The sequence below is a fragment of the Manihot esculenta genome, chromosome 14 (assembly GCF_001659605.2).
Source record: "Manihot esculenta cultivar AM560-2 chromosome 14, M.esculenta_v8, whole genome shotgun sequence".
NCBI lineage: Eukaryota > Viridiplantae > Streptophyta > Magnoliopsida > Malpighiales > Euphorbiaceae > Manihot > Manihot esculenta.
In genome coordinates this window covers 4,908,178-4,930,534 of record NC_035174.2, presented here as the reverse complement: position 1 = coordinate 4,930,534, position 22,357 = coordinate 4,908,178, and the positions used below count along the sequence as shown (strand labels likewise).

Genomic DNA, 22,357 nt, shown 5'->3' with positions numbered 1-22,357 from the left:
ATTATTAAAAAATTAAAAATGAAGTTATGAATTTTGTTAAATTTTTGAAATTATTATTATTATTATTATTATTATGGTGGAAAAAAAGTAAGGCTATTTATAGCGGATAAGTTAGCAAAGGAGACACACCACAAGAAATAAAATGGGGAGCTTGCCTCAATTGTTAGAGCAACTTGGAAACTCCCCATTGTTAATTTTAATATCCCTCGCCAGTTTAGCCTTCTCCTTCAAGATCCTTGTTTTCAAAAGGTCTCCACCTAGCACCAAAAGAACCTTGCCTCCTACTCCACCTAGTTTTCCAATCATAGGAAACATCCACCAAATCGGCTTGTACCCTCATCGCTCTCTTCGATCCTTGGCTCAAACCCATGGCCCCATCATGTTGCTTCATGTGGGGAGCGTTCCACTCCTTGTTATTTCATCAGCTGAAATGGCCCGCGAGATCACGAAAACACATGATCTAGTATTCGCAGACAGACCCAGATCAGCCATTGCTGAGAAACTTCTCTATCAAGGCAAAGATGTAGCTGCAGCTCCTTATGGGGAGTACTGGAGGCAGATGAAAGGCATAAGTGTTCTACATCTTTTGAGCAACAAAAGGGTACAATCATTTGGGCATGTAAGACAAGAAGAAACGGCTTTGATGATTGAGAGGATTAAAAAGTCGTCGTCTTCTTCTTCGCCAGTTAACTTAAGTGAAATCTTAGCAACCCTTACCAATGATGTAATCTGTAGAGTGGCTCTAGGGAGAAAGCAGATTGCAACGAAACAGGGAAGAAATTTCAAGGAACTATTTCGGGACTTCATGGAGTTGTTTGGTATCAATATTGGGGACTATATTCCTTGGCTTGCTTGGGTGAATCATGTCAATGGGTTGAATGCTAAAGTGGAGAGAGTGGCTAAAGAGCTTGATAACTTCCTAGATGAAGTAGTGGACGAGCATATGAGGAATGATGGCTGGCAGAGAGAACACAAGAAGGATTTTGTGGATGTTCTACTTTGGATTCAGAAAGAAAACACAGCTGGTTTCCCGATTGATCGAACCAGCATAAAGGCTCTTATCTTGGTAACTCTGTTTCTTTCATGTTCATGCAAGCATGTACTTGAAACAATTGCTGAATTTTGCAGTGAGTTTTCTCCTCTTTAATTTCATGCAAATCAAACTTATTATAAGTTTTCCTTCTGGTTCTGCCAGGACGTATTTTCTGCAGGTACAGACTCTACATACACAGTCCTGGAATGGGCAATGACAGAGCTACTTAAGCACCCAGAGATTATGAACAAACTCCAAAACGAAGTGAGAGAAGTTGCCAACAAAAAGCCAGAAATCACAGGGAATGATCTGGATAAAATGCCTTACTTGAAAGCAGTTATCAAAGAAACATTCCGCTTACATCCTCCGCTGCCATTACTAGTGCCCCGACTAGCAACCCAAGATGTCAAGCTCAAAGGCTTCGACATTGCAGCAGGAACCCAAGTAATTATCAATGCTTGGGCGATTGGAAGAGACCCTGCCTCTTGGGATCAAGCTGAGAAGTTTTGGCCAGACAGGTTCTTGAACACCTGTATAGATGTCAAAGGACATGACTTCCAATTGATACCATTTGGTGCTGGCAGGAGGGCTTGTCCAGGCATCCAGTTTGCGATAAGCATTGAGGAGCTTGCTTTGGCAAATCTTCTGTACAAGTTTGATTGGACAATTCCTAATCAAGCAAGAGAGGGGGATTTGGACATGACTGAATCCATTGGTCTTACCACACATAGAAAATATCCTCTACTTGCTGTTCCAAGTCCATATTCATATTGATGTAGTGATATTTAATTATCTGTAATTTACTGCAGAATTTATTATTAAAGAAAGAAGTGGCTTTTCTTTATCCAAGCAAATGCTTCACTGTAGAACATACACTAAAAACTAAAAAGCACATAATGCTAATTTATTTAACTCTTCAAGTATTATTTGGATACAAAGGAGAGCACTGTGCTTCAAATTCAACTCCCTGGAAAATTTTGCATGAAACTAATCCACAATGCATGACAATGATAGACCTAAGGCAACTTCCAATCAAACATGAAGAGGAGATTAGCCAATACATATACAACTTTAAGCGCAAATGATATTCCAGGGCAAAGTCTTCTCCCAGAACCAAAGGGAATATACTTGTCGTGTTGACCCTTGAAATCTATTGGACTGTCAATAAACCTCTCAGGAATAAAATCATCAGGCTTTTCCCATAATCTTGGATCCCTTTGAATTCCCCATGTGTTGATTAAAACTCTTGTATTAGGTGGAATATCATACCCTCCCAGCTTGGTGCTCGTAGTTATTTGTCGATGAAGAATACTCGAATGGTGCCTCAGCGTCTCTTTCACCATGCATTTTAGGTAGGTCATTTGATCAAGATCAGATTCATCCACTTTCAATTTGTTTCCGACCACTCTCTTCTTGGGTTTTCTTCATTATGTTTGGGTTTTTCATCAGTTCTGCCATAGTCCAATCCATAGTTCTCCCAGTAGTATCAGTTCCCCCAATAAACATGTCCTACAATTATTAGTGAAAAAAAAAAACAATTTAATACATAACCAGAGGATTAAAGACAAAGGAAAAAGAAAGGGAGATAGATACATACCACTAGGATAGCTTTCATGCTTTTACAAGTGAAGTTAGCACTAAGCATGCCATTCTATTCGAGATGGAGCAGAATATCCACAATGTCATTCGTATCTTCAGCATTGCCTTGGCTTTTTGATGCTTGATGTTCTTCAATCACTTGATCAAGGAAACCATGCAGTTCTTTGGAAATCTCCTTCATCTTTCTAGTGAAGCCAGTTAAAACGTCAAGCCACCCCAAATAGGAAAAAGAATCTTTAAAGCTGAAACTTCCCATAAGGTCTATTGCTGCCCTAACTAAATCACCGGAATTGCTTTGAAGACCACTTTCATTATTGTATATTGTACCAAGAGCTGATCTTGATACGACGTTATTGGAGAGTGTAACAAGCATCTCACTCAGATTAACTGGAGATCCTTTAGCGCATGGAGCAACTTCTCTACTAGCTTATCAGTTTCTTCCCTTCTCACAAACTCAAAGTATTGTACTCTTTTCTGGCTCAAGAATTCAAGAATGAACACCTTTTTTACCTGTCTCCAATATTTACCATAGGGGCAAAATGCAATGTCTTGGTACCCGAAAAACAGAACATCTCCGACGCTGGTTTTTGGCCTATTTGCGAAAGTAACGTCATGATTTTAGTGATTTCATGAACCATCTCTGCAGTTGAAACTACAAGAGTTGGAACTTTGCCAAAATGCATAAGCATAAGGGGGCCATATTTGTCGGAGAGTTTTTTGAGGGAGCGATTGGGAAGAGCACCAAGTTGGTGAAGGTTTCCAATGATTGGTAGTTTTGGTGGTGACGGAGGTAATTTGAGTTTGTGAGTTCTATTAAGCCTAAAGAGATAAACAAAGGATAAAAGGAAAAGATAGAAAACGAGCATAGGATTGAAAGCAAACTCTTGCCACCATTGCTTCAACAAAGCTACTGTTTCCATTGCCTTCTTAAGAGTTTACACTCGAATTTAGAGTTGAGTTGCAGTCCAGTCCAACCTTCAAGTCCACTACCCCTTATATAGCAGCGTAACTACCATTGACAACTTTAAATAATGTTTTTTTTAATCCTTCTTCTTTTTCTTTTTCAATCGTCCACGAGGCCCACAAATCTATTTATATCTACCTCTAACTATGTGAGGATGGTTTTTCTTATTGTAATATGATTTTTTCACTTTTTATATATATATATATATGCTACCTTAGTATTAAAAGAAAACATATAAAAAATTTTACGACTCAATCATTTTATATATATTACAAATGTATTATAACTATTGATTATAGTAATTTTTATATAAATTTCACTATAAATAGTCATTCTGCAAATGGTTTTGTTGAAATATTGTATTTTGCATTGCAAGGATTTTAGAGGCACCTTTGGTGTTTGATAAAATGTCTTGTCGTGATTTTATTACTCGGAGCATCATGATTAATGGGTAGGCTTGTGGACACAACATTATCATATTTTTCAATTGCTGAATCAAAGATTTTTCTTTTTGTGGGCTTCTTAATTATGCTTTGCAGCTTTTTAAAAAGAGAATGAAGTCTAATGTAGATTCAAACAAGATGCTTCTTTATCAATCTGTGATTGAGCTGTGCTCATATAATTCCTCTACAAGCAACTGAAAATTTTTTTTCTTGTTATGGTAGTCTAGATTTTCAAGTAAAGTTGCAATTTGAACAGTTGAAGAATTGTTCCGGAATTGAAGTATTTTGCTGATTGAATAATTGTTTTTTTTTTTAAAGGTAGTCTACCTTTTGTTGATTGAATAATTGATACATTGTTCAATTTTAAATCCCAACCAAATATATATATAACAATGGAGAGTAGAGAATCTATCTAATTCACTCTCAATTATACAATGGATTGGGCCTCATTTTTGGTTGCCTAAAAGTCAAAAAGGGAGGGGGATATTATTTTATTTGCTTTGTTTTCTTGTATTTCATGTGTCATGTAATAAAGTCCCTGTCATTTTTTATTTTGAATGATTATTAATTGTTTGTTTTCTCTCATTTTTTTATATTTAAATGTCTCTGTTCACTGTCAGTTCAATACTAATATTTTTCTTTTTTAAAAAATAATGGCCTATAGCAGATTGGCAGTTGCCACCGGCCCACCATCTCATAGTCTCAATGAGGATCCATAGAAAGCAACAATTGAACAAGATAAACACAAATGAACACTCCTTCAAACAACTCAAGCTGTTGAATATTTTTATAATGGAAATTATCCTCATGTCACCTAAGTAGGTAGCCGTGAAGAAGATGGAAACACAGTGAGGATAAGAAAGGGTATCTCATCTCAATTTCGACATTGATATGAACTCACGCTCGTGCCACATTTCAATTTAAACATGTCTTTCCAAAAAAAAATAAAGTTCAAACACTTTGAAACATTTTTCAAAAAGACTCGGTCCACAAAATAATAAAAACATTTATTAAAATATTATTATGACAATATCATGATAATCGAATCCCTGCTATCTCCCTTACTCTCCTGCAGGGATCCCACCATGATGAGTTCTCATCCATTCTTGATGCTGATCTTTAATGTTTTGCTGGCATCTTTCATGCTTCTTCTGACTATCAAACATGTAAAGCAGTCGCTGCGAGCAAAGAGGTTTCCTCCAGGTCCATGGAGGCTCCCTCTCGTAGGAAACTTGCATCAGCTAATGAATCCAATTCATAGATCTCTGCTGCACCTAGCAAAACAACATGGCCCTATCATGTTCTTGCAACTAGGCTCAATACCCACTATAATTATTTCCTCAGCTGATATGCTGAAAGAAATCTTCAGAAAACATGATATTGTGTTTTCAGGCAGGCCAGTTTTATACTCTGCCAGTAAATTTTCTTACAACTGCTCTGACATAGTGTTCATGCCCTACGGGGAAATATGGAGGGAGATGAGGAAAATTGCAATGACAGAATTGCTAAGTGCGAAGCGAGTGCAATCCTTCCAGGCAGTGCGAGAAGAAGAAGTGTGCCTGATGCTTGATTCTGTAGCTCGTTCTTCGGGTTCGATCAATCTAAGCGACTTGTCAATGGTCCTGTCAAATAATGTTATATGTCGCGTAGCTTTGGGTAGAAAATACGACGGTCGATTTGCTGGGGAAAATATTGGACTTAGTGAGTTGCTTCGGGAAGCACAAGAGTTACTTGGAGGATTTTGCATTGCAGACTTCTTTCCATGGATGGGGTGGCTCTGCAAGTTCAATGGCCTAGAAGCAAGGGTGGAGAAAATTTTTACGGAACTTGACAAGCTTTATGATAAAGTAATACAGGAACATCTCGATCCCAGGAGACCTAAAACTCAGCATGAGGATTTTGTTGATGTATTGCTTCGACTTCAAAAGGATCCAAGTCGAGAAGTTGCTCTCAGCAACGATTCTATCAAGGGTGCCCTGACGGTAAATTTTATCCCGCTTTCTGGGTTGCCTGCGTGTTTCTTAGTTCTTCAAAAATTGTAATAGATTTTTCTTAGTCTATCGTTAATTTGCTCTAAATTGTTAGGACATGTTCATAGCGGGGACGGATACTTCCTCGGCCACATTAGTTTGGACGATGACCGAATTGATAAGGAATCCACATGCAATGAGGAGAGTTCAAGAAGAGGTGAGAAGCGTTTGTGAGGGAAAAAAGAGAGTGCAAGAAAAAGATCTTCCTCAGCTCGTGTACCTGAAGTCCGTACTGAAAGAGTCATTAAGAGTTCATCCGCCGGCACCATTGTTAGCTCCACGAGAAACTATGGAGGATTGCAAAATTGGAGATTACGAAATCCCAGCAAGAACAAGGGTATACATTAATGCATTAGCAATATCCATGGACCATAAATCATGGGAAAATCCAAGCGAGTTTCGACCTGAGAGATTCCTGGACAGCTCAATTGATTTCAGTGGACAACACTACGAATTAATACCATTTGGGGTGGGTCGTAGAGGGTGTCCTGGAATGAATTTCGGTGTTGTTTTAATTGAGATTGCACTTGCTAATCTCTTGCATAGCTACGAGTGGGAACTGCCTCATGGTGTTTCAAGGGAAGATTTAGATATGCAGGAAGCTTTTGGTGTTACAATGCACAAGAAAGCTCCTCTGTGGCTAGTGGCTAGCCCAGTGCCATATTGTGGTGCAGGTCACTAAGAAGTATTATTGTCATGTCTTTCCTAATTAATATTATATTATGCCTTTATAATATGGCATAAAAAAAACTAAATATCATGTATAATATTATTAACAAAATTTTAAAAACAACTTTTTTTTCTTATTTTTTCAAAAAAAGTGAAATGTCGCACTGTGCTACGTACCACCTGCCAACTAGTTATCAACGGGGTTCATAACCAGGCCCGACAGTTTCAATATGTTGTGGGCCTTAAGCTTTTGATTTTTTTAAAAACCAAATTGAATATTTAATTTGGGCATGTAGCTAGCAAAAACAAAAGCAGCATTTATTTTATAACAAAAAAATGCAATTAAGGATGAAATTAAAGGCAGATTTATTCTTATACTAGATTAATCCCGCACGATTAGGGATGGCGGGCGGGCGGGTTTTCACGAGTATCCGATCCGCCCAAACCCTATTAGGACGAATTTGAATTTTTACAAAACGGATTTGGGCGGATTTGGGTTTGAAAAATTTTACCCGTCTCGGATTCGGGTAGAGTTCGGGATTAGGTGATCGGATACTCGTTACCCGAACCCGATTAACTATACTAACAAAACTAACCCTAATCCCTAATTTATTTTTTCATTTTACTCTTTCCTCTCTTCGTCTACGTCTCTCTCTCCCTCGCTTCCCTTCCCATAGTTCTCAGTCACGCCTCTCTCCCACTTCACTGACGACTGCCGGCAGCCCAGTCGTCACCGACGACGTCTCCTTTCTCTCCCCAGTCGACGATAAATCTTCTCTCTCCCTGTCAACAATATCTCATTCTCTCTCTTCAGCGGCGACATCTCCGACTTTCCAGTTGAAGACAACTCTTCCCTCTGCCCGGTCGGCGTCGGCGATATCTCCTTCTCTCTCCCCAGTCGGGTGAAATCTACTCTTTTCGATTTACGCTTCTCTCCCCGCACTTCACTGACGCTAGAGACAACCCGGTCTGATTCGGTTCGATTCAGTTCGGTTTGATCAATTTCGATTTTTAATAATTTTTTTATTTTTTACACTTTATTTTTAATATTTTAAAATTTAATTAAAATATTTTAATTTTAATATAATTTAATTTCTCTATATTATTAAAAATAATATATTATTATCACTAATCGGTTCGGTTCAGTTTTTTCGATTTTTTCTGATCAAAATCGAACTGAATTGAAATAATCGAAATTTTTAAAATTAAAAACCGAACCGAACCGAATTGAATAAAAAACCGAACTGAATTTTAAAATTAATTCGGTTCGGTCGGTTTTTTCGATTTGAACTGAATACTGCTCAGCCCTATATATATCTGTCCTTTTAAAAATTCGAGCTTCATCTTAATCTTTCCATCCCACGAAACTGTGTGGGAGTATAAATTGGGACTCATTTATTATGGGTCTTAAAAACCCAAAGATCGTGTAAAAGTGAATATTCAATTGATTTAGTTTAAAATTAAACTGAATTAAATAAATTAAAAATTAAAATTTTAATATTTATAAAAATTACATTCAATTCATTTTGATTAAAAATCAAATCAAATTAAATCGGTCTAATTCAATTCGATTCGATTTGATCGATTTTTATTTTTAATAAATTTTTTATTATTTATACTTTATTTTTAATATTTTAAAATTTAATTAAAATATTTTAATCTTAATATGATTTAATTTTTCTATATTATTGAAAATAATATATTATTATTACTAATCTATTCTATTCGATTTTTTTGATTTTTTCCTGATTAAAATCAAATCGAACTAAAATAACTAAAATTTTTTAAATTAAAAATCAAACTAAATTAAAATAAATAAAATATCAAACTGAATTTCCAAATTAATTCAATTGAATCGATTAATTTTACATTAATCTTTACATTACAAAAACAAGGATGCCGCCCTACCTATTTAATTATCACATTTTTCTTTATGTATCATGTACTCTTGATAATAAATATATTTTAAAAAATATTAATAACAGTCGCTCTTTTAACTACTTATATTTAACACTCTTCATTCAATTTATTACGATACGCTCCTACATATAGCTCAGCGTAACAATGACTTGATATATTATAATAGAACAGTGATTACATGTCATTAAAAGATAAAAGATAAAAGAATAAAAGAAAAAAGACATGAGCCAATCAAGCTAAGTTTTATCAAAATACATCTTGGATCTACTTTTTATTCGATTTCAAGACATTAATTAGTATCGTCTATAGGAACGAAGGAAATCTTTTCGTTACTGGAGTTATCATCCTCATCACACCCACTGAAATCCATATGACCAATCATGTAACGACCCGAAAATCGGACCGCTACCGGCGCTAGGATCCAGGTCGGCTTAAGGCCGCCGGGACCCGTAGCAAGCCTGACATGCAACCTGTAAACCTGTTTAATCCCATACATGATCAACAACATACATAAAAATTAAAACTTTTCTTTCATTCAAACACCAAACTCAACCTGTGCATGCACTGAACATAGACATAATCATAAACATCGACCCCCTCTGTGGGATCTCATCAATGCCCCAATAGGCAAATACAACATGTGTTGAGTTGGTTTACATAAACATCATAAAAGATCTAGGATCATGCATTAAAAGGGATACATTACACATGGGTCAAGCACAACCTCTAATCCTCAATATCATTACATTACATAACTATTCATAACTTTACATTTTATCATGTCCACATTCTATCTATTACATACAAAAGACTTCAATACTCTTGCTGACCTACTGGTCTACCCTGTACCTGCAAACCTGGGGAATTTGGGAGAGGGGTGAGCTACTAGAGCCCAGTGAGCAGAATAATAAAGCATTTAAAACACATGCTATCATGAAATGCATCACATCACAACTAATCATATCAAGGATGAACTTGTCACCATTTAGCCCTCTACATAATCCAATCATGCCAGGGGCGTAGTGCAGGCCACACCTGGTCTTTCTCTTATACATAACATAACATACATAACCAATGGTGCCGGGGGCGTAGTGCAGGCCACACCCGTTCTTTCTCTTACATAGTGCCAGGGGCGTAGTGCAGGCCACACCTGGACTTCCATATCATATCATCATGTCGTAACATATGAGGGCTAATGGATTATTCAACATTCATCCACATCAACAACATATTATGCAATGCAACATATTCGTGATTTCTAATGCAAACAACCTAAAATATCACATGGCATCTGTGATGCATGAACATGCTCAAAACTGATTTATTTACTTGAAACATAAGGAGTTATTCTACTCACCTCTGGCTAGCTCTGACACTGACTGAAGCAGCTGACTCACTGCTGAGGTCCTCGGTTCCTCGGGTCCGAACCTACACAGACCAACATACTATAACATGACTCTGAAAACATCCCCCAAAAACCCTCTAAAACACCTCAAAACATCCATGCAAGAACATGCAAAGGAAGGCTGGACAGGGCACTTTCGGCGGCAGGTTCGGCGGCCGAAAGTCCCTCCAGAGCCGAAAGTCAGGCAGGTTTGGCGGCACCTTCGGCGGCCGAAACTCCCAGACAGAGGCGAAACTCATGCATGTTCGGCAGCACTTTCGGCGGCCGAAACTCCCAGACAGAGATGAAAGTCTCCTTTCGGGGGCAAGCTTCGGCAGCCGAAGGCTGCTTCCACAAGCATGTTCGACGGCCGAAAGTTCCTTCGGCAGCCGAAGGCTGCTTCCACAAGCATGTTCGGCGGCCGAAAGTTCCTTTGGCTGCCGAACCTGGTTTCTCCCTTAGTGGCAGAAACTCAGCTCTTCTATGCATATACGCCTCCCATTCCATCCAAACATGCATAAACCTATTCTACAACACACATACACAAGCATACAAGCTCCTAGGGGCTTCAAACTATCTAAAACCCCATCTACAAGACATCAAACATGCATTTGCAAGCCATATTGTTCAAAAATACATCATAAACTCATAAACCTACCCATAAGCTAAACATGCCTTCTACCCCATAGATCTTCATAAAACTTACTTATAACATGCATTGAGCTTAAGATCGGCTCTTACCTCTTGAAGATCGAGAGAGAGACGACCTAATCTTGGAGATGGGAGATTTTCCACTTCCTTGGGTCTCCAAGTTCAAAACTTGCTCAAAACTTAAAAATCTTCAAAACAAGATGAAAACTTGTGAAAATCGTGAAAGATTTGAAGGAAGAACTCAAAGATTGGTGAGGGACGGCGGAGAGCTCACCTTGGCCGACAATGGGGAGAAAACTCGCCCGTTTTCGGCTAAGGGACCCTTTTATAGTGGCTGGCCAGGCCACGTTCGGGGGCCAAACGTGCCTCCACATGCATGCCATGTTCGGCTGTAACGACCCGAAAATCGGACAGCTACCGGCGCTAGGATCCAGATCGGCTTAAGGCCGCCGGGACCCGTAGCAAGCCTGACATGAAACCTGTAACCTGTTTAATCCCATACATGATCAACAATCATACATAAAAATTTATAACTTTTCTTTCATACATTCTATCATACACCAAACTCAACCTGTGCATGCACTGAACATAGCCATGATCATAAACTTGACCCCTCTGTGGGATCTCATCAATGCCCCCAATGGTGGCATAACAAGTGTTGAGTTGGCTAAACATAGTCATCAATAAACATTAAGATCATGTATCAAAAAGGGATTACAACATACTATGGTCAAGCACACTTCTAACCTTAATATCGTTACATTACATATCTATACATCATTATACAATCTGTCATGTCCATATTCTAACTATTACATACATAAGACTTCATTACTCTTCTTGACTTCTCTGTCTAACCCGTACCTGTAAACTTAGGGAATTTGGGAGAGGGGTGAGCTACTAGAGCCCAGTGAGCAGAATCATAAAGCATTTAAAACACATGCTATCATGGAATGTATCACATCACAACTAATCATATCAAGGATGAACTTGTCACCATTTAGCCCTCTACATAGTCCAATCATGCCAGGGGCGTAGTGCAGGCCACACCTGGTCTTTCTCTTATACATAACATAACATACATAATCCATGGTGCCGGGGGAGTAGTGCAGGCCACGTTCGGTCTTTCTCTTACATCATGCCAGGGGCGTAGTGCAGGCCACACCTGAACTTCCATATCATATCATCATGTCATAACATATGAGGGCTAATGGATCATTCAACATTCATCCACATCAACAACATATTATGCAATGCAACATATTCGTGATTTCTAATGCAAGCATCCTAAAATATCACATGGCATCAAGTGAACTTGGTGGTCTACAATGCATGTGTCCAAGACATCTTAGCATGGCCTTTCATTTCTTTCCCATTAGGGCTTCTGCCATTCTGCAAATGAATACATTATTAATGGTTCAATGCAGTTATGCAAGTCTATCTTAACATTCTCATGTTTGCCACACTGAGCTTGTACATGTGTTCTTTATTCACCGCCCAACACTCAGTATCATATATCATAAATTGTGACCTGAAATCCTTTCCCTTCAACTTAGCTGGCATTCTGTGATCACAACAAAATAACAAATGTGCCAAGTTCGTAAAACTATTGATGTGGCCAAAGGTTTCAAAAGCTTGGTCATCACCAATAATGAAATTTAGGCTGCTGGTAGCAAAATCATAATAGTAAAAGATTCTAAAAATTTGCGAAGGAATAAGAGTGAGGGGTTGCCAACAGAGCAAATAGATGCACATTAATTGTTGATACTTAAAAAATTAGAGCCTTTTTTGAATCCTACGTGTTCTCCACTTATTGAATCCTACGTTGATTTGAGTAACGTGCCTTTTGTAAGAGACTTAGATACTCCACCCGTAGAGCTAATTTCTAGGATGAGTTAGGACTGACCTAAATCTTTTAACATAGTATTAGAGCTTCCCATCGATATTAGGCCTCCCATAAATATTTCACGCTCCAGTATAGTTTTGAGCGTAAAGGGGTATGTGATACAGGACTATTTAGACTCCGTCAGGAGTTTCAACCAATATCGTTTGGTTAAGACGAAATAAGAGAAAAGATAGGCTAAAAGATGAAAAGTCTCATTAAAATTTCTTAAAAATTGAAAAGTGTGTTTCTAATAGCTAAGGGAGGCTATTTATAATAGAAATAAAATCCTAATATGCAAAAATAATCCTAATCCTAATAGGAGTCTAAAATCCTAATAGCCAAGGGAGGCTATTTACAATAAAAATAAAACCCTAATGTGCAAAATTATGAAAATACCCAAAATATCCAAAAATAATAATTAAAATACAAAAGTTAGCCCCGGTCTAAATCTGCCGTAAAATCCAAGGCTAGTTGCTCCGTATCAATATGTTAAAATCTCAAGTTTTGGGAAAAGAGTAATATAATCTTTATAAGGGTCTTAGACACTACTCTCCCTAGAACTAGCTTCTGGAGTCAATTTGGGATAAGGGTAATATGATATTTATAAAGGACTTAGGCACTCCTCCCCCTCGAGCTAGCTTCTAAAGTAAGTTAGGCCTGTTCCAAATTTAACAACTCTCCTACCCCTACTGAAATTCTCTCCCATTTACCTCCAACACCCAAATTGTCAAACCCAAAAGGAAAAAAAAAATCAAAGCCAACAACATATTCATTTCCCTTTTGCTGGGAATTTGCACATGGAAGCAACTGATCTGAGCATGGAAACATCAATTTGAGCTTCAAAATACTGCTAAAGAGTTAAGAAGTCAAAACCCTAGTGATTTTTTATGACATAGCAATGGTAGCTTGATAGAAGCATATGCTCAAAACTGATTTATTTATTTAAAAGCATAAGAGTTATTCCACTCACCTCTGGCTAGCTCTGACACTGACTGAAGCAACTGACTCACTGTTGGGGTCCTCGGTTCCTCGGGTCCGAACCTACACAGGTGGACTTAAATGAGGGACCAACATACTATAACATGACTCTGAAAACATCCCCAAAAACCCTCTAAAACACCTCAAAACATCCATGCAAGAACATGCAAAGGAGGCCTGGACAGGGCACTTTCGGCGGCAGGTTCGGCGGCCGAAAATCCCTCCAGAGCCGAAAGTCAGGCAGGTTCGGCGGCACCTTCGGCGGCCGAAGCTCCCAGACAGAGGCGAAACTCATGCATGCACTTTCGGCGGCCGAAACTCCCAGACAGAGACGAAAGTCTCCTTTCGGGGGCAAGCTTCGGCAGCCGAAGGCTGCCTCCACAAGAGGGTTCGACGGCCGAAAGTCCCTTCGGCTGCCGAACCTGGTTTCTCCCAAAGGGCAGAAACTTGGTTCAAACATGCACAAATGCCTCCAACTCAAACCATCATGCATCAAACCTATTCTACAACACACAAACACAAGCATACATGTTCCTAGGGGCCACAAATCATCATAAACCCCATCTACAACACATCAAGCATCCACATTGTTCATAAGCATACATTTACATCCATAAACATAACTATAACCTAAACATGCATTCTACCCCCATAGATCTACTTAAAACTTACTTAAAACATACAATGAGTTTAAGATCGGCTCTTACCTCTTGAAGATCGAGAGAGAGACGACCTAAAACTCGGAGGTAGGAGAGATTGGGTTCTTGAACCTCCAAGCTCCAAACTTTGCTCAAAAGCTCAAATCTTCAAAACAAAGTTAAAACAAATGAAAAACTTGAAAGATCTAGAGGAAAAACATCAAAGATCGGTGAGTGACGGCGGAGAGCTCACCTTGGCCGAAAATGGGGAAAAAGCTCGCCCGTTTTCGGCTAAGGGACCCTTTTATAGTGGCTATGCAGGCCACGTTCCGGGGCCGAATGTGCCTCCGCATGCATGCCATGTTCGGCTGCCGAACTTGAGGTTCGGCGGCCGAACCTGGACTCCCCTCACTTATGCCTTCGGGGGCCTAAGGCACACCAGAAATGCATGCATGTTCGGCGGCCGAACTTTGATTTTCGACGGCCGAACCTGGGCTTTCCTCCAAGGTTGTTTTTATTCAAAAACTCATTTCCTCTTTACTTAAAATCATCAAAAACATTAAAACATTTCATGAAAATATGGTTTTACCCATCTAGAGGTCTCCGACATCCGAGATTCCACCGGACGGTAGGAATTCCGATACCGGAGTCTAGCCGGGTATTACATTCTCCCCCCCTTAAGAACATTCATCCCCGAATGTTCCTCAACTAGCACATAGCATGGCATACACATATCCAACATCCAAAGCACATAAAACTCACAGGGAACTAACCTCAGAAAAGATAAGGGTATTGCTGGAGCATGGACTCTCGTGTCTCCCAGGTGCACTCTTCCATATTGTGGTGTTTCCATAGGACTTTCACCATCGGGATTTTCTTGTTTCTCAGCTTTCTGATCTGGGTGTCTATGATCCGCACTGGCTGTTCAACATAGGTGAGATCCTCTTGGATCTCCACATCAGGCTCACTAAGAACCTTGCCCGGATCTGACACAAATTTCCTCAACATTGAAACATGGAAAACCGGATGGATTCTTGCCATTGAAGCAGGCAAATCTAGCTTGTATGACACATTCCCAATCTTCTACAAGATTTCAAAGGGTCCGATGTATCGTGGGGCTAGTTTACCTTTCTTCCCAAAGCGAACCACTCCTTTCATTGGAGACACCTTGAGCAATACCAGATCCCCCTCCTGAAACTCTACATGTCTTCTGCGGATGTCTGCATAACTCTTCTGTCTGCTTGCAGCAGTCTTGATCCTCTCTCTGATTATGGGTACCACCCTGCTGGTGATCTCTACTAGCTCAGGTCCTGCCAAGGCCTTTTCTCCAACTTCCTCCCAGCAAACAGGTGACCTGCACTTCCTCCCATATAAAGCTTCATATGGAGCCATCCCGATGCTAGCATGATGGCTGTTATTGTAGGCAAACTCCACCAAAGGTAGATGTTGCCTCCAAGAACCGCCAAAGTCCAGCACACACATTCTAAGCATATCCTCGATAGTTTGGATGGTCCTTTCTGACTGTCCATCAGTCTGGGGGTGGAAGGCAGTACTGAAATACAACCTAGTACCCATGGCATTCTGCAGACTCCGCCAAAATCTGGAGGTGAACTGGGGCCCACTATCCGACACTATCGAAACAGGAACCCCATGTAGCCTGACGATCTCATCTACATATACCTGTGCCAACTTGTCCACAGAATAGCCACTCCTGACAGGGATGAAGTGAGCAGATTTGGTGAGTCTGTCCATAATCACCCATATGGAGTCCAATCTGTTGGACGCCGTCGGTAACCCCACTACGAAGTCCATAGCTATATTTTCTCATTTTCATTCTGGAATAGGTAGCGGGTTAAGCATTCCAGCCGGCTACTGATGTTCCAGCTTCACCCTCTGACATACTTCGCAGGCGGACACAAACTGTGCCACTTCTTTCTTCATAGCTGGCCACCAATAAACCTTCTTCAGATCTTGATACATCTTGGTGGCTCCGGGGTGAACGCTGTATCTTGCATTATGAGCCTCCCTCATAATGTCTCCTTTTAGCCCTATGTCATCTGGTACACACAATCGACTCCCATAGCGGAGGATCCCCTTACTGTCAAATCTGAACTCACTGTCCTTGCCTGACTGAACAGTCCTGGCAATCTTCACTAACTCTGGGTCCTCATGCTGTTTCTGAGCCACTTGCTCCAGAAACACAGGTGTCACTCTCATCTGGGCCACTAAAGCACCGGTACCAGACAACTCCAACTGTAGACCTTCATCAATGAGCTTGTAAAACTCCTTCACCACTGGTCTCCTCTCTGCCGTGATGTGGGATAGACTGCCTAGTGACTTCCGGCTTAGGGCGTCTGCCACGACATTCGCCTTACCCGGATGATACTGAATCTTGCAATCATAGTCACTCAGCAGCTCCACCCATCTCCTCTGTCTCAAGTTCAAATCTCTTTGACTCAGGATGTACTGCAGGCTTTTATGATCTGTGAAGATCTCACATTTTACCCCATAGAGGTAGTGCCTCCACATCTTGAGTGCAAAGATTACTGCTGCCATCTCAAGGTCATGTGTGGGGTAATTCAACTCATGCTTCTTCAGCTGCCTAGAAGCATAAGCAATCACCCTTTCATTCTGCATTAGTACACAACCCAGTCCCACACGGGACGTGTAACAGCCCGAAAACCGAACTGCTACCGGCACTAGGATCCAGATCGACTTAAGGTTGCCGGGACCCGTAGTAAGCCTGCTATACTGTCTGTGTACCTGTGAAATCTCATACATGATCATACATTTTCTGTCAAACCATTAAAAACTGTTCTTTCCTCCAGGGCTTAACCTGTGCATGCACTATTTCTGATTTATCAACTCATAAGGTTAAGCCTGGTTTTCTCATATTTAGTAACAATAAAAGAAACATACATAAACTGATCATGTGTCTACAACAAGGGATTACAACTCTTATAAGTCAAGCACAACGCTATACACTATACATTATCTCGTTACATGTACATGTCCACACTAGCTAGTACATAACTCTTCTTGCAAACTCTGCTGGACTCCCTCTGAACTCTGAACCTGCAAACCTGGGGGATAGGGGAGAGGGATGAGTTATACAAGCCCAATGAGCAGAACTAGAAACCATAAGTTGAAAACATGATCTCATGGAATGCACGACAGCACATCATCTCAGGGATAGACATGACCACCAACAATCCCACTCAAAGGATGCCTGGCCTAGCCAGGTCTTACAACCTCAATCTGCCTGGCCTGGCCAGGTCTTACCACTCTGCCTGCCTGGCCCAGCCAGGTCTTACTATCTCTGCTGCCTGATCTAGTCAGGTCTTACCTACAGATAGCTACTTGGCCCGGCCAGGTCTTATAACAGAGTTTGGGCTATTGGAGTCGCCTTGGTCTATCCACAGCCTCATACACATCGTATTATGCAATGCGTCAACTTCGTGCAACTAATGCAAACATCCTACTGTAATCTTATGATGCATGACATATGCTCAAAGCAGTTTAGTTCTGAAAAGAGAAGTTCCACTCACCTCTGGCTGACTCGGCAGGTTCTGAAACAGTGCTCACTGCTGCTCTCTGGGGTTCCTCTGGTCCGTACCTATACAGGTGGACTCAAATGAGGGACCAAACTAACTCAAGAACAACTCTAAGAAACCCTCCAAAAACCCTCTAAACGACCCTCAAACAATCACATAAAACATGCAGAAGAAAGCTGGACAGGGCATGTTCGGCGGCAGGTTCGGCGGCCGAAACCCCTCTCCAGAGACGAAACTCATGCATGTTCGGCGGCACCTTCGGCAGCCGAAAGTCTCGTCCAGAGACGAAACTCAACCTTCGGCGGCACTTTCGGCAGCCGAACCTTGCCTCCAGAGATGAAAGTCCAAATGGTCGGGGGCAAGCTTTGGCAGCCGAAACTGCCTCCACAAGGGGTTCGGCGGCTGAACCTGGCTTTGTCCAGTGGACAGAACCCTGCTCTGTTTCATGCATAATTCACCCAAACCTTACCTAAACATGCATATCAACTACTCCCAACTAGCACATACCATATAACATGCATAAAGAGGTCCAAAACTAGCCTAAAACCTCAAACAAACACATCAAACAATACTTAACATGCTTGTACAGCTACATCTCCCATAAACCTCACCTACACCTAATCATGCATACTACCCATCCAACTCCCATAAAACCTTCAAAACTCATCAAAGAAGTTCAGGATCAACCCTTACCTCCTAAAGAACTTGAGGATGAGTGACCCTAACGTGGAGATAGGGAGAAAACCTCTTCCAAAGCTCCAAGCTTCAAAACTTACTAGTTTTGCTCAAAACCTTCAAAACACACCAAAACAATTAAAACCCTTGAAAGATTTGGTGAAAAACATGAAAAACATGAAAGTCAACTTGGGAGAGGCTGAAACTCACCTCTGGCTGCAAGTGGAGGAGAAATATCCTCCTTCCACCGACCTTTGGCCCTTAAATAGGTGGCTGGCCAGACCACCTTCGGCAGCTGAACGTGAATCCGAAACCATGCAATGTTCGGCGGCCGAAAGTGACCTTCGGCGGCCGAACCTTTGCATTTCTCCCTTATTGCTTTTCTTTCAAAACTCCTTTTCCTTTTAACACTTAAACACACATGTAAAACTCTTTAAAACACATGAAACCATATGTCTTACCCTTCTCGAGGGTTCCGACACCCGAAATTCCACCGAACTACAGGAATTCCGATGCCGGACTCAAGCCGGGTATTACAGGACGCATCACAACAGACTGTAAAGTCCTCATCACTAGATGGCAGAGCTAAAACTGGTGCTGAAGTCAACCTCTTCTTAAGCTCTTCAAAACTCTCTTCGCACTGGTCGGTCCACAGAAACTTCTGATTCTTCCTGGTTAGTCTAGTCAGAGGAGCTGCTATTTTTGAGAAGTCCTGAACGAACCTCCTGTAGTAACCTGCCAAACCTAAGAAACTCCTGATCTCCGTCACTGAAGTGGGTCTAGGCCAGTTAGCCACAGTTTCTGTCTTCTTGGGGTCCACCTCAATCCCATTCTCTAACACTACATGCCCCAAGAACGAAATGCTCCTCAGCCAGAACTCACACTTAGAGAACTTGGCATACAAGCCATGTTCCCTCAAGGTCTGCAAAACCAACCGCAGATGATGGGCATGCTCCTCTGCATTCCTAGAATACACCAAGATATCATCTATGAAGACAATAACAAAGTGATCCAGGTACTAGCTAAACACTCTGTTCATGAGGTCCATGAATGCTGCAGGGGCGTTAGTTAACCCGAACGGCATTACAAGGAACTCAAAATGCCCATATCTGGTCCTGAAAGCTGTCTTTGGCACATCCTCATCTCTGATCCTCAGCTAATGGTACCCCGATCTCAGATCTATTTTGGAGAAAGAACCCGCTCCTGCTAGCTGGTCGAATAGATCGTCGATCCTTGGCAATGGGTACTTGCTCTTGGTAGTGACTTTGTTCAACTGTCTGTAGTCGATACAAAGTCTAAGGGATCCGTCCTTCTTTCTGACAAACAAGACTGGAGCACCCCAGGGTGAGGTACTCGGTCGGATGAAGCCCTTGTCTACCAGCTCTTGCAACTGTTCTTTCAATTCCTTCAACTCCGCTGGAGCCATCCTGTAGGGAGGGATAGAGATCGGTCGGGTTCCAGGCATCAATTCTACCTCGAACTCTATCTTCCTAGCAGGTGGTAAACCTGGCAACTCGTCTGGAAAGACATCTAGAAACTCTCTAACCACTGGCACCGAGGCGGGCTCTCTAACCTGACTGCTAAGCTCTCTCACATGAGCCAAATACCCCTGACATCCCCTCCTAAGCAACCTACGAGCCTGAAGAGCTGATATCAGACCTCTAGGTGTACCCCTCCTGTCTCCTCTGAAGACTACCTCTGACCCATCCTGACCTCTGAACCTGACTACCTTGTCCCTGCAGTCCAAGGTAGCACCATGGGTAGGTAACCAGTCCATCCCTAGAATGACGTCAAAATCTGTCAAGTCTAGAACCACAAGGTCGGCGGACAAGCATTTTCCCTCAACAAACACAGGACTAAACTGGCAGACTGACTCTGCCACTGATGGATCACACTTGGGTCCACTGACCCAGAGAGGACACTCTAACTCAGAGATCATGATAAGCGGTTGTCGAAGCCGTAAAAAATAAACCTATTAAACAATCAACAATAAACTTGCAGATAGTGGCAATAGGGTCGAATTCACAGGGAATTGATACTTACTTATTTTCCTTGTCAAGACCAAGTAAAGAAACAAACAATAAAAGTAAAATGGGGGTTTTGAGGTTTGATAAACTAAACTAATATTAAAAGCAATAGAGAAAAGCAAATAATTAAAGTAGAGAAATTCAATAATGAGAAAGGCCTAGTTGAAGAGTTGGATCCACTTTAGTTGTTGGGATTGATCATTGAAACTTATATTCTCTTATTTAACTCAATAAATTAGTTATGGAGGTGGAAGACGCTTCTCACCAACCATATCCCTCCTTAAGCATAGATTAATTAGGGAACGTCCTCTAATTAATTACTAATCAACAAGTTGCCAAGGAACATCCTTGGGCCTTTGGCATCTAACAACTGTTAATTGCATTAAGAAATAGAGAGACCTAATTCTAACTACCCAAACGTATGGTGATATTGCTAGATTATGCAATTTCCTAGGTTTTTACACCAAGGGTTACTTGTGTTTGAATAATTCCAGCAATTACGGACTAAAAATTATCCAAACTAACAAAGAATTACTTTGCAATCAAGAATCAAGTGGCCAATTTGATCAAAACAACAAAGCAATAATGAATTAAGCACAAAATTGCATAAATACTGATTAATAAAAGAATAACATGAAGGTTCAGATCTCCCAATCCATAAACAACCAAAGTTTCACTTTATTCTTCAACTAGAAAAAGGGTTTCAGCCACTCATGGCTGAAACTAACATAAAAGAAAAGAAAGAAAGCAAAAAGAAGGAGAAAAAGGGCCAATTGGCCTGCTGGTGTGGTGCGGCTGCTGGTGCAGCTTCTGCCAAGGATGTATGATGATCCAAAGATGATCCAAAGATGATTGATCTGCTGATTTGCATGCCCTTTTATAGCTGAAGAGGTTGCCCTAGGGTTTCCTTGTTGAGTTGGGACTCCTTTTCCCAATTGGAGTTGAATTCTTGGAAGATAATTGTATTTTGATGAGATTTGTCTTCCTAAATATGTGGGATTGAGTGCTGAGGTGTCTCTAGGGTTTGCTGAGCTGTCCACACGTGTTTGGGAGGAAAAACACTTCTTGAGCATTTGAATTTTGATTTTCCCGCAATTTACTGTCTGCTGGTTGCTGGTGCTGTTTGCCCAGGTTGTTTGGGCAAACAGCTCGGGCAAACAGTCTGGTTTTCCAGTTGTCTGTGCTCTGCTTCTGCCCTGCTGGTCTGTTTGCCCAGTCTGTTTGGGCAAACAGTCTGGTCAAACAGTAGATTGTTCATCTTCCATTTCAGCTTCAACTTTGGTTTGGGCAAACAATTTGGGCAAACCATGCTTGTGCAATTTTGCTCTCTTTTGGGCAGATTTAAGGCCATTTTTGCCAAATTACCATTTTACTCCATTTTCTGCAAAATAAGGTTAAAACCACAAAATTAGATAGAAAATGTGTAAATTAACATAAATATTAATATGAAAAATGGGTCTAAATTTGGCTCTATCAGATCATCAACCCTAACCTCTGGACGGCTCTCGGTGCAATAAAAGAATGAGATGCACCAGGGTCCATCAAGGCATACACATCTGAACAACCAATGACTAAGTTACCTGCCACTACGGTGTTAGATGCATCTGCCTCCTGCTGTGTCATTGTGAAGATCCGTGCTGGAGCTGATGGACCTTCATCTCTGAAACCCGCTGAAGAAGAGGTTGCCCCTCTCCCTCTGCCTCTGCCACTGGCCTGAGTCGTGGCTGGAGCTGCTGGCTGCGCTACACTACCTAAAGCTGTCTGCTGGGACTGTGCCATCGGGGCTGCTCTTGGACATTCTCGAGACATATGCCCCTCCTGACCACATCTGAAGCAGGCGTTCGTCCCAAATCGACATACTCCCCTGTGTGGCTTACCACACCTTGCACAAACTGCATTATCCGCAC

The 22,357-nt window shown here is 41.1% G+C and overlaps 2 protein-coding genes and 1 pseudogene across 2 annotated transcripts; 2 read left to right on the top strand and 1 right to left on the bottom strand.

Moving 5' to 3' along the window:
* The first annotated feature begins 132 nt into the window (after nucleotides 1-132).
* On the top strand, nucleotides 133-1,882 carry LOC110631057 (cytochrome P450 736A117). Its single transcript, XM_021778766.2, has 2 exons — nucleotides 133-1,066; nucleotides 1,196-1,882. Exons 1-2 carry the CDS (start codon nucleotides 143-145, stop codon nucleotides 1,805-1,807), a joined length of 1,536 nt encoding a protein of 511 aa, XP_021634458.2. The 5' UTR covers nucleotides 133-142; the 3' UTR covers nucleotides 1,808-1,882.
* A 167-nt stretch (nucleotides 1,883-2,049) lies between these two features.
* LOC110631058 lies at nucleotides 2,050-3,552 on the bottom strand (annotated as a pseudogene).
* A 1,477-nt stretch (nucleotides 3,553-5,029) lies between these two features.
* On the top strand, nucleotides 5,030-6,870 carry LOC110600240 (cytochrome P450 71A9-like). The gene is made up of 2 exons (XM_021737040.2): nucleotides 5,030-6,021; nucleotides 6,125-6,870. Exons 1-2 carry the CDS (start codon nucleotides 5,074-5,076, stop codon nucleotides 6,749-6,751), a joined length of 1,575 nt encoding a protein of 524 aa, XP_021592732.2. The 5' UTR covers nucleotides 5,030-5,073; the 3' UTR covers nucleotides 6,752-6,870.
* Nucleotides 6,871-22,357: the final 15,487 nt, after the last annotated feature.